A 19,008-nucleotide genomic window follows, 5' to 3' on the forward strand; every position below is an offset into this window, starting at 1 on the left:
TCATCTCATACGACTCAAGCATAAAATGTTGATTTCAACATATATGTACTAGAAATTTCAAAACTTTTTAGCTTAGCCACTTGATTTATTCTGACCCATTAAAATCCTCATACCACTTGCAGTATTGGATAATAACATATGTCCAACAATTTTAGTTGTTATAAGTGAAGGCAGTATAATGATTTTTTTTTTCTAAAAAAAATGTGGATTAGGAGTATCAAACTTATTACTTGAGCAAATATAATGCTATCCCATATTTTTGCAATTACCATTCGTTCATTTTTCTCTCTCTTGTTTTCATTGTGAGCCTTTAGAGTTTTCTCCATATTATCTTTTCAAAATTGTCAATTTTAATTCCATGTTTGGGTTTTCTTTGCAAAATTCCTAAAAATGGACTTAATATTTTGATCCATCCTGTTTAAAAGAGAAAAAGAATATGTTTTCTACTCGATTCAAAAAAATCTATGAATTTACATATGCTTGGAATGTGTTCCAAATAATTGTTTTGTCTTTGAGAGTAAGATCATTTTTACCTGAATACCATCTGTTAACCAATCTTGAGGAAATTCTGTTTCTGATAGTGGAATACCATTATACGTACATTTAACATGCATTTCACTCTTCCAGTCCTTAAAATCCCCATACCACTCGGGGTATTGGAATAATAACATACGTCCAACATTTTTAGCTATTATCAATGAAGGCAATATAATGTTTTTTCTAAGAAAAGCGTGGATCAGGAGTATCAAACTTCTTATTGCTTGAGCAAATATAACGCTATCCCAAATTTCTGCTATTGCCATTCGTTCATTTTCTTCTTCTCTCTTCTTCTCGTTTTCATCGAGAGCCTTCAGAGTTTTCTTCATCTTTTCTTTCTCAAAATCGTCAATTTTTAATTCCGTTTTTGGTTTTTTCTTCGCAAAATTCCTAAAAATAGACTTAATATTTTGATCGATCTTGTTTAAAAGAGAAAAAAAAATATGTTTTCTATTGGATCCAAAAAAAAAAGCAAAGAATTTATATATGTTTGGAATGTGTTCCAAATAATTGTTTTACTTTGGGCATGTAATCTTGTTTCATTAGTTGCTCATGTTCATCTTCTTCATCTTCATCCTGTGCTAGTACTTCTAACTCTTCAGTTAGTTTGTATAACCGTTGAGGAATTTTTTGAATGATTTTTTCTTTAAGGATTTCTTCTCCTTCTTCAATGATTTCTTCTCCATTGGTTGTAATTATATCGAATACGGATTTCAAAGATTTTGCTTTATTTTCTGAATTTCTTTTTATTTCTTCTTCCAATAAAGAAGATTTTTTCAAATGAGAATTGGGTATGTACTCAAAAGATAATTGATCAATTGACGTTAACGAATTAATAATATAATTCCATGGTGATTTTTCATTAAGTGGATTTTTTTCATGTTCAAATTCTTGGTAATTATTAGAAATAGAAAATAGTCCATGAAGTTTATTTATCCAAATTATTTTTGTGGAATTTTCTTTTGAAATAATTAAATGATTCATGGCGGTATGTGAATAAAATTTATTTAATTTTCAATGATATGCGTCATTCAAAAGAGGATCATATGTTTTTGGTAAGTATTCTTGTTTATTTTCATCAGTGCATAATGGGGTCTTTTTTTTTCTAGTATATCTTTAGTAAGAGATACTTTTTCATTACTCAACTTGTACTTTTTTTTTGCTCATTGGTAGAAACCCAATAATTATATAGGTTTTAATGGGAAAAATTTTTTGTTGTGTACAAAGAAATTTTACATTTTATCATTTTTGAAAAAAATCAATAAACTAGGTGGATATGTAAAAAATATTATTATTTTTCATCACTTAAACATGTATAAAAAAATATTGTGACATTTCATTTAGTATAGAATATGCAAGTTGACTATTTTCTATATATCGTGATGGACGATTCCACTGCCTTATAATTGTAAAGAAAAGTTATAAGATATTTTTTAAGAGGATACATTTTTTCCACTAGGATCTCCTTTGTTTGATTTATCTTGTTTGGATTCTCCGTTTCTTTCCAATAAAGGGAAGGGTATTTTAATGGATTCGTTTGTTTTTGTTTAGTCTCCTTCCTCTATACTTGCTCCACTATTTTGCTCAAGCTAGGCTAGGGAAGAGTTATAGGGAGTAAAATAAAAATATGCTGATTTCATACTTTATTACTATATGTAATCGTAAAATCTTTTACAAAAAATAAAAAAGTAAGGACATTCCATTAAACAAAAGACTATACCCAAGTTTTATAATTTTAGATTCGCTATCGTGATTATGATTTTTCTACCACTCGAGTGAAAGACCCTTCCCTTTAGGGAAGGTTGTGGGCGAGGAGGGATTTGAGCCCCCAACATTGTGGTTTGTACCCATGTGCTCTAATTCTCTGAGCTATAGGCCCCACCCCATCTCTATTGGATCTGCTCCATAGAGTACTATCAAAAAGGAACCTTTTCTTAGCCATTTTAGCTATCTCTAGTTAAGAAGATGTACAAGTACTTTTCTCTCTATCTATAAGAAATAAAACGTGTTATGAGGTGTGAAGTGTTAGAGAAGAGACGCCATAATAGAGATTTTAAATATGACAACCTTTGCACTTTTGATTTTTTCTCTTTAATATTTTTAAATATGGAAAAAGTTATATCAAATAAGGGGTGTTAAGCTTTTTATCATTTCGATATTGAAGCTTTTTATCATTTCGATATCGATCTATTTTTTTGCAAGACCTCTACAGTATCATCAGTAGAGATTAACCATCAAATTTGGATGGATTAGTGTGGTTCCTCTACGCCTAGGACACCAGAATATTTAACCAAATCATGAACGAAGAAAGACATGAGAGAAAAACATATTGGTTAGTGATTGTGAGGAATCAATTCTTGACCGGAAGAACAACAAAGGCCTAGAGAATTTTTTGGATAAAATATAATTTTTTGGGAATTCAGATTAAATCTTAATGGGCTTTACAATGTAAATTTCTTAGAACTTCAAAATCGAAGGATTTCAATTTTTGGATCAGGGAAATAAAAAATAAGTTTAGTTTAAGATATGAAAGAATTAAGAATAACTACTAGAAAGATTAATCCAATGCATATGATGTATCGAAAACATAATATCTTTATTACTTGAGCAACTATCAGAATAAGCAAATACAATGGATACACTAATTAGTAAAATTGATAAAGTTGCAATTAATGCAAAAACAACTAATTGTAAAGCAATAGTCATGTTTGTAACCTCAAAGTTATCAACAAATAAACTATACATTTAATCCTTAATCAATTGGTTCTTTAGAACTTATTACTACTTTATTTATTGGGACATGGAGTTGAGGGGAGTTTAGTACTTCACAAGTAGAAATACCGAAGATGTATATATATATATATATATATATATATATATATAATGAAATTTTGATTTATATCGGGGATGTTTATCAAATAGTTAGCGTATCATATAGTCATATTTTATTTGTAGGAAGAAAATAGAAATGAACTCCGGGAGAGATGGCCGAGTGTTTGAAGAAAAAACTATTGGGGATTCCAACCCCTTAATCAATTAAATTTATCTCTTTTAGAAGCTATCTAAATATCAGTGTTCTAAATGACAGCCAAGACAACCACCTAGGTGGGAGGCGAGCATCAACCACATCGCCTTTGCCTAAGGCGGTGCTTTAGGCGGTAACTTACCTTCTTACGCTACTGCCATCGCCGTTGACGTTGTTTCGGCACCGTCGCTGACGCTGTTTCGCCACTGTTGTCAACATTGTTTCGCAATCGTCGTCGACGCTATTTCGCCATCGCCGTCGACATTGTTTCGCAACTGCTATATATCCAGACGCGTCAACTGGGCCTAGCTACAAGTCTGAAGGTGTCGCGCGGGCTCGGACGCGTTGTCCGAGCCCGACGATGGGCTAGAAGCGTCGTCCCAGCTCGGCAATGGGCTCGGATGTGTCGCTCGAGCCCGACGACGCGTTGTCCGAGCCCGGTGACGCGTCGTTCGAGCTAGGCCATGCATCGCCCGAGCTCGGCCACGCATCGCCCGAGCCAGGCGACGACTTGGAGGTGTCACCCGGGCCTAGTAAGGCCCGAATGCATTGCTCGAGCCTGATGATGCGTTCGGACTCGTCGCGCGATCTGTCCGATCGAAATAGGGTATGCGAGCGACTCCTAGTTGTGATTGAGATAATTTAAATAGACTTAATTAAAGTCTAATAAAATTATCTCATTAATTTAATGTGTATATATACACACATAATCCTGATATGTTGCTTACGGTCACATGCCTGAATGTGAGTGGCACCTGCCATGTCAGTTTTTTTTAAAAATATTTTTCTCTTTCCTACGCATTAAATCTCTCCTCTTTCCTCTTCTCTCTTTTGCATGCATGCAATAAAATAAATTCTCTTTCCTCTCCTCTCTATTTTCTTGCTTCAGCACTACCATGGACCTGATCTTCCATATATCAGGACCATGTTCTATATATTTTATATAGCTAAAAGTTTGTATGACATTGTAATATCTTTGGAGATGCCGAAAAAATCAAGGAGGGCACCATTGAACTCTTTTGCAACTTCAGAAATCTACCGGACTTGAAATGGGTCAAATCGAATTTGTCTAGGTTCATCTATTTTCGATCAAAATTCATTGATGGATGTAGACAGGTTTGATTGGACTCATTTCAAGTCCAGTGGGTTTCTGAGGTTGCAAGGAATCCAATGGTGTCTTCCATTGATTTTTTGGCATCTCCAAAAGTGTTACAATGTCATACAAACTTTTAGCTACATAGAACGTGGTCCTAATCTTCTGGAGATCAGGTCTAATGTGCATGTTCTATATATTTCTATATCAACAATATAGTGGTGTTGGTTTTCGAAAATCAACATGTGTTGGCAACATTGTGTCGTTGGTTTTCGAAAATCAGCACCAACACATGCTGATTTTCAAAAATCAACACCGGTATATAGAACATGGTCGTAATCTCTTGAAGTTTAAATCCACGTTGGGCTTGATCTATGAAAGATTAGGGCCACGTTCTATATAAATGAAAGTTTGTATGACATTGTAACACCTTCGGAGATGTCGAGAAAAGAGGGCACCGTTGGACTCCTTACAACTTCAGAAACCCATCGTACTTGAAATGAGTCCAATTGGATCTGTTTAGGTCCATTAGTGGGTTTTGGTTTATGAGGTTGCAACCTCCATTGCTTTTTTAGACATTTCCGGAGGTGTTACAATGTCATGCAAACTTTTAGCTATATAGAAATATATAGAATGTGACTTTGATCTTTTGGAAAATCAGGGCCACGTTCTATATATTTCTATATAGCTGAAAGTTTGCATGATATTATAACGCTAACATCAAGACCACGTTCTATATATTTCTATATAGCTGAAAGTTTGTATCACATTATAATACCTCCAGAGATGTCGAAAAAAATAATGGAGGGCACCGTTGGACTCTTTGCAACTTCAAAAATCCACTGGATTTGAAATGAGTCTAATTGTTCATCAATGGATTTCGACCGTTTCAGAATGAGTCTCGAAGTATCTTATGGAGTCAATCACCACCCTCGAATGGGGTGAGGCCTCAAAGGCTTTCAGGTAGGTGATAGTTGTAGGCTTTGGGTCCCTTTCCTCTACAACAAAGATCCCTCAATCTGGAAGGAGGAAATAACTTGGGGGACAGAAGAAGCGGCCTGGATCAAATCAGCTAGTGTAGAGGATTTAGGCTCCTTGGTAGGGGGCCTTCATGTGCTTAGGGATGGTTGCTCGCAACATTTTTTAAGCTAGACAAGAGAAAAGAAACAAGTTAAATTCAACCTAAGAGAATACATAATAAAACACCTGCTAGCTATACTTGGGGTTGTATGAGCTCGATCTTTATTGGAAATATGTTCTCGATTGACATTAAAATGATGGCCTTAGAGGATGCAAGAGACTTGGTTGAATTCCTTACTCTCCTTATACTCACCTAAGCTAGGGTTAGGAGGGAAACTCATTAAGAAGCCAAGAACAAGAAAGACAAAGACTTACAAATAAAAAAGTCAAATTCCTTCTAGTTCTTGCGGGGGGTCGGGTACTATCCTAAGAACTGGGTAGCTAGGCGGGTGGTAAAGAAGAAGATGCTGGCCTCGTCCTTTTTGTGACAGAAAAAAGAATAAAAAATAGGACTTAGAGGGAGAGAGGTGATGAAAGAGTTAGGAGTTAGTTTAAGTGATGGCCTCTTAGAAGGTCAGGATAGGAAAGCAGAGGTAACTGTCCAAGTGATCGTGGAAGAAAGAAACACAATTAGTTGGTGGAAGAGGGCCCTGTCAGTGGGGTTGGGAATGATGTTCCTGAATTCTTCAAGAATATGGTATGCTTCCCTTAAACCAGGTCTGTTCGATGGACATCGAGCAATCCTAGTTGGGAGTTTCCCTTGAGGTTCCTAGAGACCCACCAATAGGTCTGGAAGAAGACATTCAAAAGAAAAAGGGTGGAGACATATAGAAGAGACCTGAAGGACAAAGCACGGGAGGGTAAAAAGAATGGCATAACAAAGAAGACAATCACTTTTAAAACACTGATGGTGGCGTTCCACTCTTATATAAAAGGGGGTTTTAACCTATCCGTTGATTTCAAGCAATTAGACAGCCAATGCGTTCCCATCGATAACTTAATCAATGACTCAAAAAACATAATATGGTATCAGAATATCACGATGTGAATCCAAGGCAGATTTAAAATTAAGAGCGCTTATATCCTTAAAAATTGCCTAGAGAAACACCCCCTTTGTTAATTTCAACAGTTGACTGCTAAAAGGGACCACTCGAGTCTCGCTTACTGCAGTTTTTCAACTGGTCTAAAGGGGGATTCATGTCCCAGAATATACATCCTAAGCCAAGTCAGCTAGACGTGCTTACTTGACTCCAATCTAAGTTGACAACCTTACTGAGATAGTCTTTTCCTCTCTTATAAGATGGGACCTAGCTAAACTAGCTAAATTGACACCTGAAAGTCGCCCTCTAAGGCTGACTTTCTAAAAGCTGATAGGCCGACTTCTCTGCAAAAGTTTGCAGTCCACTCATTAGGAGTTCACAGAATATGCTGATTGCTCCTAGAAGTCACTATGTGTGATCGATCCACTAGACCAATTCCCCATGTGGACCTCTCTTAGTTCCTTTCGCAGGCCTTTGCTCCAGAAGGCTAGGATCTCAGCCAATAAGTAGGCCGACTCATGATCCTTGCCTTTTGCAGGATAACAACCTATGTTCTACGCAAAATAAATCAAATACTATGGAAGTAGTTAAAAATGGTTGAAACAGTCAACGCTTCTCTCAGAGATCGTGATAATGTTTCTTGTGGAAATCAACTCCATAGAAAGTGTTGCCTACACATTACCTATAAATATCAGGTACCAATATCATTGAGTAGTAATCTATAACCCTTCTACTCTTTTTGCTTTCTTCTCCATCAAAAATCTAGCTTAATCAATGGAGGGGCCTTGCTGGACCACTTTTGGTGTTCTCTAACGTTACCTCTAGTTGTAGGTTATCCGTCTCGTGTCTAGGGATTCATCGACCTCCAACTCGTCATCTTCTACCTCTTCCAGCATTGGCGGTGTCTGCTGACTCAACCCTCCATCTTAGCAAAAATTTCTAGCCGCATCACAACCAAAATTAAAAATACTAATTATTAAATGTTAAAAATAAAATCTCCAATTAATTGTGAACATTCTACTATCAAATGTTTTTGGTTTTCTTTTTATTGCATCTGTGCAAATTTAAAATTTATTTTCTTTAATTATTATTTTTTGTTGTTAATTTATATGCTTCTTTGCATTAGAAGCAGTAGTAGCAAAATAGAAGGAAAAATCCACAAAAAAAGAGGTGCATAAAGATACATATAGAGCAAGAAAAAGGAGCATTTTCTATATATATATATATAGATTTTGGGAAAGGTGAATATATTTATAGATGTCAAAATAACAAACAATCAGATATACAATCAATGGAGAAGCATTTTCTATATATGATGATGATAGTGGTTGTCATCTGTGTGTTGTAAATTTCTCCAAACACGATTGAACAAATGAGTGACATAGAACTGAAGAAATGAAAAAAAGGTCTCAATTATTTGCCTCACTGATAGAAGTGGAGAAGTCAATCAACAAACATGGACATGCTGTGGTAGCATAGATCTCACGAGAGGGACTTGACAACACATTGAGAGCTAAGAGCCAGATGTGGAAGGGGAGAAAGGGTTGCCACCTTGGATCCTAACAGATCGAGAGTTTGAAGATGACGATGATTAGGTGCTATACATGGGAAAGGAGAAAAGGAAGCAAGGTGGAAGGTATCAGTTGAGGGCTTTGGAGGCAATGAGTAGAGGATGGCGGTCTCCAGTGGAGATGGATGCAAATGCTGGTCATGGGGTGAAGTCAGGAGATGCGTCGCATGCCCACATATAAAAAATGTGTAAAAACAAAGAAAAAGAAAGAAGAAAGAAAAGAGGGTTCCTGAGATGACCATGGCAGATGACTGCTCTAGTCATCTCCCTGTTCTATTCTGATAACTCTAAGGGTGCGTTTGGTTTAAGTTATCATGTATAACTTGATTACGTGATTATTAGGTAATCACATAACAAAACATAACTAAATGTTGTTTGGTTCAACCTAGGTAGTGCAACAAAAACTTATTTGTTTGAATCGATGAATAACTTAGTTTAATATTTTACTATATTACCCTCACAAAACCAACCATACATATTATTATTATTATTATTATTATTATTATTATTATTATTTATTTTGAAACTTTACGTTTTTCTTTTTTTTTTAATTTTTTTTTTACTTTTCCTTTTTCACATTTTTTTTAAAATTTTTTACGTTTCTTTTTACTATTTTTTAAATTTATTTTACAGTTTTTTTACTTTTTTTACGTTTTTCTTTTTCTTTTATTTTTTTTCCTTTTTATACTGTTTTTACTTTTTTTAATGTTTTTTTACATTTTTATGTGTTTTTTTTCTTTTTTCTATGTTTTTAATTTTTAATTTATAATTTTTTTACATTTTTTAATTTTTTATGCCTTTTTGCTTTTATATATATATATATATATATATATATATATAGAGTATTGATATTGTGCGCGTCGCGCACAATATCAGTGTTTTTTATTTTTTTTTTAATTTTTTTTTAGTTTTTTGAATTTAAAAAATTCAACATTTCCTTATTTAAAATTTAATATATAGATATATCCCCTAAACACATTACAATACTCAATAAATACTTAAATTAATTTTATTTTAATTTTTTTTTTAAACAAAACACTATAACTTAATTAGAAAGCCTAAACCCTATAGGTAAAATCTAAAAAAAAAAAATAGCTTTAACACTATACCCAAAGCCTGAACCCTATAAATAAAATCATAAAGAAATTTTTTAATTATTTTTTAATTTAAAAAATAAAATAAAAATAAAAAACACTGATATTGTGCGCGACGCGCACTGTGCGCGTCGCGCACTATATATATATTTGGTTTTCTTTTTTTCCGGTATGTTTTCTTTTTTTTTTTACGTTTATCTCTTATCGGAGGGTGTTTTTGGTAAAAAAAGATTCATTAACCTCAGAATCAAGAAAAACTTCAGTTTCCCAAGGTTTTCCGATTTTGGGTTGCATGCCCCTTTTGCTGACATGCCAGATATGAAACATTATTCGGGAATCATCGATTACCTAAACCAAACAGGGTTTTCATTGATAACCTTGGATGGATAACCAAGGTTATCAAGATAACTCCTAACGAAATGCACCCTAAGGAATCAACAACATGGAACACTAAGATAATTGATACTTATAGAATATGGATGACTATTAAAAATATAACTCATATTACCATATCCTTTGCAATTTGATTTAAATACAGTCAAGATGAAATATACAACCATAAATAATTTAAGAAAAGCATAGAAGAATAGATCATGAAATGAATATTCCTAATGAATCCTATAAGCAAAAAAAAAAAAAAACCCCAAATGTGATTCTGGATAGAATTGATACTTGTATGGTAAATGAAAACTAATTAAATTCATGGGATTTTGACACAACCTCATATGACAGATCACATCACATGGATCAAATCCTATGTGTTTAATTAAACACATGCTTTTGTTCTTCTGCTTGCTGACCCTACCTCCTATTAAGAGAGGGCTTTGTTCTGGTTGTGAGCTTTATGTTGTTAGTTGCTCAAATGTGACACCTTTGTCAAAGAGAACTATGAGAGACAAAGTGATGAGAGCAAGTTGTCAGATATTAACTCAATTTAATAGTTGGATAAGTGACGGAGCTGGTAGCTGAACACAGAGAAAGAAACCTGAGATGCAACAACCTTTTTTTGGGGGAAAAAGTGGAAAATTCTGACTTGATGAGGGTTGACATGTCATTTTGTTAGTCAAAAAATGAAGCAGTCTTTATTTCATTCTTTTCTTTGTTTTATTCCTTATAGGCGTTCCTCTTTTCAATTTGCTTAAATTGGCCTTGTTTAAGCCCAAAAGACTTATTTGGGAGATGAACAATATGGTTTGCATCAGTATTACAAATTAGGCTTTTTTATGTTAAGATGTTAAGTTTAACAAGTTGCTAATCATCACATTTTCAAATGACAGTTTATGATGTGACAAGAAGGGACACGTTCACAAATCTTTCAGATATATGGACCAAGGAAATAGACCTTTATTCGACTAATCAAGATTGCATTAAAATGCTTGTTGGTAACAAGGTTGATAAGGTAATGTGGCATATTTTTGATTATTTGTATTCATTAAAGTTTCTACAAAATAATCTACTGTTTGTTATAGATCATTGTACATCATGTCTTTCTTATTGTAGGAAAACGAGAGAGTTGTGACTAAGAAAGAAGGAATTAACTTTGCCAGGGAATATGGATGTTTGTTCCTCGAATGTAGTGCAAAAACTCGTGTTAATGTGGAGCAATGCTTTGAGGAGCTTGTGTTAAAGGTGCAAAGTAATTCCAAGCTTGTACATGAAAAAATTGGGTCTCATCTGCACTTTTTTGGTTTCTTGTAATGATTTTGCAAGATTCATTCCCATTTCTCCCCTTCTCAATAAAGTTTGATATTTCATATTTAACCTGATACCTCGTTTAGCGTGCCACTCTAATTGGCTTCCCCTAATCTGTGCAGATCTTGGAAACCCCCAGCCTTTGCGCTGAGGGTTCATCCAGTGTGAAAAAGACCAACATCTTCAAGCAAAAACCCCCTCAAGAAGATGCATCTACCAGCAGCTGTTGTTAATAGTTTGTTTGTATTCAGCCTCTGGTTGTATGGTTCTAATGTTACCCTTGGTAATCGTTCTAAAGCTTCTCCTTGATCGTTATAGGTTCATGTACAGTGGTTATTAAAGTCTGTTTGATTTGTGTCACATTCCCAGCTGGTTCGATAAATTTCAGCTAGGCTTTGACTAGTGCATTTTTTTTTATGAGAGCATTGGCAACTTTTTTGAATAATAAAGAATGGTCTATAATACACGGTTGAATGTGTTTGAACATGTTATGCCCAACTTGAAAGATTAAATTTAGCACATTCTAATAAACTGGAAACTGTACAGATACTTGGCATCAAATATAGATTCCCAAGTATTTACTAACACAAACTAGAAATGCAAGAGTTGCCAAAGTCTACATGTCTTCAAACACAAGTTACTAAGCAAGTTTTCCAATCTATTCAGTAAGCATGGTCAGCTAATACAGTTCCTCCAACCTGGTGAGCACAAACAACTCAAGCACAATGCACAGGGCCAAGACAACCACTGATTATGAGTGAATTCCTCAGGCAGGTGTGCAGTGGGAACCAGTCACAGCTTTAAACTGCAGGGGCTGGTAAAGGCTGTGCACAGATTGATTATGTTGTGGTTCGTTAGTCCATCATCATTACTGCTGCTGCTACTTTTGCTGATACCCAAGTCTGCTCATATCACTGTTTTCTGCCAGAGTATGTAACTTTGTCCTTTGGCTGTTTTCTGCCAGAGTCTGTAGCTTTGTGAGTGATGTTCTGACGATAATGCAAGTCCAGAGATCTCAGGCAACAGTTTGCTAGAGCAATCATTCTCTCATCTGCACTGACGAAACAAAGATTGGTTAGGACTGTTGATCCTGTAAAAACAGAGTCTTTCAACCAAGAGCTAGCGGAAAATGGAATTCCAATATGATTCCATGGTCCCCTTGATGATGCATGGTTTCAATATTTAGCAAACTGATGATAAGGATGTACTAGCATGAGCACACAAACAGACTAGTCCAAATCCCTTAGATCGGGGCATCCAGTTGCTAAACTGGTTACTCCTTTGTCACCCACTCAGCACTTTCGCACCAATCCAAATTCAAAGCCTTGTCAATTGCAGCTCTCACACATCAGATGCACTGATATCCATCGCCTGGAGTATACAAAGTATTAGTTAGAGTCCTAGAGTCAATCATTTGATGATTGTTGTATGAACTCGTTGTATCATATTCTTGTATATAAATAAAGACATTTGTTTTTGGTTATTATACTTACTTGTATTGGTGCCAAATAATTAAGTATAATAGCGTCCTTGAGTAGAAGGTTCTTACATATATCAATCGATTGGTTGAATCGATAGTGAGATGATATAGGGAACACTACTCTTAATCATTCCTAGTCAAGTATTAACATTCAGGGGCAATGTTAATGCGACGAGAGTAGCATGTACGTCAACTCGATGATTTGATCTCACAAGTTATGGATATGGAGATATCAAGTTGACACATGGGTATGCATTGGAGAATGTATACTGAATGACCCGCCATGAGAAAGTATCATGGATCGTTATATGAGTGTCATATACTTTCTCATGTGGCTATTAATATAACTACTAGTCCTTGGACCTGAAGTCACCATGATTCCCTACATAAGGAGTTACGTACTTTGGCTTCGTCAAACGTCACCCGTAACTGGGTGGACTATAAAGGCGATTACTGGGTATGTAACAAATTATGCGGAGGGATATGAGTGATGTAGATGGGATCTATTCCTCCTATATGACGGGAGTGACATCAATATTCTTGATAGAGTGAGACCACGAAGTGCATGGTCATGCCCAAATGATTCAATATGAGATATTGAGCTCATTTGATTGAGTGAGTCTACTTGGAATTCAAGATTTAGATTGATTAGAGGATGACACGGTCTATGTTTCACATTGATCAATCTAGATGTCAAGGATAGAAGGACACTTGTCATATATTGTGAGGAGTCACAATTAGTAGTCACAAGGTGATGTTGGATCTCAACATTCTTATAACTTGGGTAGTAATGATGTGTTGCTAGATACCGCTCATTACTTATGCTTCTAAATGGGTTTAGGAGCATTGCCAACGTTATAAGAACCTATAGGGTTACACACAAAGGGCAATTAGATAGAGATTAGGTTCATTTGATGAACCTAAAGGATTGAGTTTATGTGATGAACCAAATTGGATTAAGAGTAATCCAAATTGAGCTAATTGAGTTGGACTCAATTTGGTTCATGTGTTAAGTGAGTCTAATTTGGACTTAAACTTATTTAATTAATTTAATTCAATAGAGATTTATTAAATTAAAATTAACTTGAACCAATAGTTAGATTAAATCAACCAAGGGAGAGAAGTGGTCAAGTTTGACTTGACTTAAGTAGGAAGATGAAGAGTCAAGTTTTGACTTGACTTTGACTTGACCAATGCCTCATCATCAAGGCTTCTTTATTTGGTCAAGTTTGACTTGACCAAATGCCAACTCATGGAGGATATCAAGAGACTTGACTCTTGATATTCCATGGGAGTTTATAAGCCTAAAGTGACCGGCCACTTGGGAGTTACACAAGGTGAGAATTCATTCTCATTCATTTCCTCTTCTTCCTCTCTAGGTTTCTTCTCTGCCTCTCCTCCTCTTTGGCCGAACCTTACAAAGGTGCTAGCACACCTTTGTGTTAGGTTTCTCCATCTCTTGCTTGTGTGGATACACATAGAGGAGTATCTACTTTGATACTCTTGAGATCCGGCGAACTTTGGACGAGCGGGATTAAGCAAAGGGCTTCGCATCAAGGGTAAATTTTTATCTTGTAGATCTAGGTTAGAAAACTCGTACGTGAAAGGTTTTACGAAATTTTATTTCTTCGCACGGATCTGTGGCATGGAAATTTCGGAGTTTCCGCAACGCAAAAAGCGGTTTTTGCGGCCCGAAAAACCCAACACAAAGACCTGTCAATCAACCTTAGGCTTTTGCTAAGGTCTAATTCCCTCAAATCGTGGCAGTAATTAGCAACTGTTTTAGCTGCTTTGTCCTTCAGTTGTGGAACATAATTTTGTCGAAGAGTCGAAACATGAACCTGTGGCAACTTGGGTACAAGCGACAGCACAATAATATTCTATTGGTGCAATTGATCTTCAAGATTTTAATGTCCTACAAATATATTTAATGGAGCTTGATCAAGAAAAATTCTAGTACCGACTAGGCAAGGGTGAGAAGTCAACCGAGTGACTAGTCCTAACTACGATTAGGCAAGGGAAGCCCTAGTCGCGACTAGGTAAGAGAAATCTCGACAAAACGTGGAAACTAGGTAACAAGATTCGATAGGTTTGGAGGATCCGATATCGAATCCCTAGCGGATTGATCTGATGTTGAGTCTTGGTGAGTAAAGTCAGGTGGAGAAAACCCTAGGGGGAGGTAACCTTAGGTCCTGGTGAATAAAGTCAAGTGGAGAAAATCCTAGAGAGAGGTAACTCTAGGTTCTGGTAAGTGAAGCCAGATGGATAAAATCCTAAGGGGAGGCAACCTTAGGTAACGAGAAGTCTTGGAGGAGTGAACTCCAAGCAAGGTTGATCACGCGGTCGACCGGACCAGCGGATCTTGATAAATCTAAGTTTAGTTTTACCATAGTGTTTTGCATTACTATTATTATTGTTGGCTAATGTAGTATTGCAGGAAAAGTCTTAATAAATCAGACGATCATACACTGAGCAGAGAAAGTCTAAAAGGATCTGGAGGACCAATATTTGGCAAGTAGGTTGAGGTAAGCAATTGGAGAGGAGCGATGGTGAGGTCGTGTTCCAGAAAGGAACAACTTTAGGTCGTTGATTCAACTGAAGAAATCGGGAAAGTTTCCAAGTTGAGATCAAAATAATTTTACTGTCAAATACTACTCATGTATTATATATTACTATCCTAATGTTTGTTTTGTAGGAAATATATGTTTAACTCTGTTTTGCAGAAACTGGTTTGATTGATCGACCGAACCCGTGGATTGGTTTACTGAACCAGGTTGATACAGAACAGAGATCAGATTGCGCTAAAGAAAATATGGAAGCAAGGCTGATTGGTCGACCAAACACAGGGATCGGTCTACCGAATGATACATGCATTAATGAAGAATTAATGGCGAATCTTGGCGAACAGAAAAACTACACTATTCAGTCGACCGATCAATTAATACTCATAAATGTGCAAAAATCATATCTCAGCGAAGAAGGAAAGTACAGGTTCAGTCGACCATAGGAGGATTAGTCGATCGTCGGCTTTTTGGTCGACCGAACGAGACTTATAAAAGGGGTGCTCGAGGTTTGAGCCGAAGTAACTCTACCATTTGTTTTGAATCAGTTCTTTGTTCATTCTCCTGCTATTCTGCGCTGCATCTCCATAAGCAAGTTGCTCCATCAAGATGTGTTGACGAGCTTCGCATCTTATTCTTTGTCAATATATTTTTTATTAGCTTGCATTGCTTAAATTCCAAGAAGATAGTAGTGTGCTACTTCTATCTTCTATTTGCATTGTATGAATTGTTTCTTTATGAAGATTTTATAAAGAAAAATTATAATGAATTGCCCAAAGGTACGATCAAGAATCGTGAATTTTGGAGTAGGAGTCAACATAGACTCCGAACTAATTAACCATCTGATCGAGTCATTCTTATTACTCTTTCTTTTTTACATTGCTTTACTTTGATTTATTTGTTTCGATAAAAGAAAAAGATTTTAACGAGCGATATTCACTCTCCCTCTATAGCTTCATTTCGATCATTTTCATGTTGTTTATACACCTGCTGTATAAAAACCCACTCTTAAATGAACACGCAGGAATACAATAAACTTCTGAAACTATACTATGAACAATACGAAGGTTTAGTGTAAAACTAATAAACAAAACCATCCATCTGTATACTTTGAAGATCCATCCTATTACAGAGGATGAAATCCTCAGAAACAGAAGCAAGATAATCCCTCACTTATGATAATATCCCAAATAATTTTAAATAGTTAAGAAATTTGGTGTGACTCATTTATTCCCAGTTAACCATCTTAACACAAGTTTTGCTTTCTACTACAAGACTTTCTAAGTTGTTCCTATACACAGGTGGCGTCACATGTTTTACACAAGAGAATGCCCATTATTATAATGAGTTTTTGCGGCTAAGTTTCAGTTGTGAACTCCTTGGTTTGAAACAACAGGGAGTAATTCTAATCATATTTGTGTTCTGTTGATATTTTGTATAAAACAATACCAAAATATAATTGTTGGTAAAAGTTCACCCTTCCTATAACATGATCACCAAACTTTACCAATGAAAAATCAACAAGCCTACTTCATAATTCAACAAAAATGACTCAGGCATACAAATTATCCATAGTCATATTTAATGACCCAATGAACTCTTCAAAAGAGTTACAAAGATAACAAAAACCTACGTAGCAAAAAAACTAAAGCTCATGACTACAGCATGATAATGAGAGATTAGAGAATTCGATGGCTTCTCTCCAGCCAATACCAATGCATGAAGCTACAACCTCAATTTGCATGGAGCTGTGTTGTCAACGAGAGAAAGAATTCGTAGCACAGCTCTGCCAGAAGGTCCTTCCAACTCATCATAACTGCAACCTTTGCCTCCATCTCTTTCTGAAATTAGACGCCTCTTGAATCACCAGTTAGTTGCTCATCGCTAACTGCTACTGTCTACCACTCCAACCATTTAGAAAAGAGAGAGATGTAAACTTCGCTTTTTAGGTTTAGCAGCTCGAGGTTGTTTCCATGTCATATGATCTTTGACAGGTCACTCCACGAAATCTACTAATTTTCTCCTTCTCAAAACTCTTCCAAAGGTGGAGGAACCCCTTATAAGATTCAAGTACAAAAGTGGGGAAAAAAATACAAGTGATAGAGAGAGATTTAGTAAAGAGTTTAGCCGAAGTAGTCCTTGTAGAAAAGTTCTCCTTCGTAGCTCATTGTTCCTATTGTTGACAGTAAGAAACAATTTGTACGAAACAAAAAGACTTGCAGTGAACATAGAGAAGGAATCAGAGAAGAACTTGTCGTCGGAAGAGTGATCATGAATAAATCGAAAAGATCTTCACCGTTCACAAACCAAATCCCTCTCGTTGCTCTTGATGTTCTTCTTCCCAACCTCTTGCCCCGATTGCCTTGCACACCTTCTTATACAAAAGGCAAGCGACGGTAACATCACTAATTAAAGAGGAAGATGAAGGGGAAGAGGCGCCATTTCACCTTCTTAACTTCAACATCTCTCATTCGTCCAAGTCAATCCATAAAGTTCTAGTCACAAAGACCATATAAGAACATTCAATTCATGCTTCAGGGAAAATGGTTCGTGCGACAACAAACACACTGAGCAATTACTACTGAGAAAGTTATTACACTTAACTTGGCTACTCTGTAGAACAAATCTGAGATATCAATATTTACCTTAGATTAAATTATTTACATCAATATGAATATATCTAATCCTTCATAATGACGATTATGTCGACAGCATATTTAACATATTCAATCAATAGAATATTCACAATCACATTTTAAGTACTCAACAAAAATATAATTGGTTGACCAGTGAATAAATGCTAAAGATGTAAATTAATTTTAATCTTTCTTTTTTAGCTAGAATCTATTTATTTAAATTAGTACATTTCCTAGTTATGTTCCATAGACTGAATCATCCATAGCCAAAGGATACATGCTAGACTAGCAGTCACTGATTGTAACTTCAAGTATATAACTAAATAGTCACTTAGAATAAGATTGAGATTAACTTATAATCTCAAGGGTCTCACATAGTAGAGAAGTAGGGATCCATTCTCCTATTACTCTTATTGTCGTCATAACACATGTAGTATGAATCACATACTACGATATTTTTCTCTTTACTAAAAAGGGTGCATTTCTCAGAATTTATCATCGTATAGATTTTGATCTAAATATACCTAATGTATAATCCTGAATTCAACTTATGAATTCCAATTTGGCCTTTAAGAAGATTCAGTAAATGGTGGGTTCATTTACTCTGATCATACATAAATGATCTCATCTTGACATAATTATCAAAGCGATTCTAACTTATGGGTATGTCTCTATTCACGACTACATAAACTGTCCTATAAGTAATAGTCTTACCTCTATTTATACTAAACAAATAGAAATGATTGTCTATATGAGTGGACTAATCTTAACTTGTCAACATGCTTATCGAGAATTTATATAAATGCAACAAAGACTTATATTTACACTGAATAGATCATGATATTTTGATATACTAATTGTCTTTATAATATGTTACATTCTTTGAACTCCCAAAGACTTCACATATCCTTGAAATGATCAAAGTTAATGGCTTAGTAAAAAGATTTGCAAGCATAACACGTGTAGGGATATACTCAAGAATTATCTTTTTCTTGTCTACAATATTCCTTACAAAATTATACTTAATTTCTATGTGTTTGCCATTACTGTGATATTAGCAGCTTAACTATCACAGTACACTGTAACAACACTTCCACTATTCTCAGTAATTTTTAAATGCTTTAGGAACCTTCTTAACCAGATAGCTTCTTGCATAGTCACTGCATAAGCCATATACTCAGCTTCCATTGTCGATAATGACACAAGCATGTTTTTTGCAGTTCCATGAGATGACGCTACCATTCAGCAAGAAGGTATAGC

General features: G+C 35.4%; 1 protein-coding gene across 2 annotated transcripts in view; it reads left to right on the top strand.

Moving 5' to 3' along the window:
* The window catches only part of LOC122009833 (ras-related protein RABC1-like), a 31,607-nt gene extending 20,070 nt beyond the window's left edge, over nt 1-11,537 (top strand). For both annotated transcript variants that reach the window (XM_042566140.1, XM_042566141.1), the window contains 3 exons: nt 10,657-10,778; nt 10,880-11,008; nt 11,194-11,537. In XM_042566140.1, coding sequence (XP_042422074.1) covers nt 10,657-10,778; nt 10,880-11,008; nt 11,194-11,304 — 362 coding nt within the window. In that variant the 3' untranslated portion in view covers nt 11,305-11,537. The remainder of the gene's footprint in view (nt 1-10,656; nt 10,779-10,879; nt 11,009-11,193) is intronic.
* The last annotated feature ends 7,471 nt before the right edge of the window (nt 11,538-19,008 follow it).

This window comes from Zingiber officinale, chromosome 8A (genome assembly GCF_018446385.1).
Source record: "Zingiber officinale cultivar Zhangliang chromosome 8A, Zo_v1.1, whole genome shotgun sequence".
Classification (NCBI taxonomy): Eukaryota; Viridiplantae; Streptophyta; class Magnoliopsida; order Zingiberales; family Zingiberaceae; genus Zingiber; species Zingiber officinale.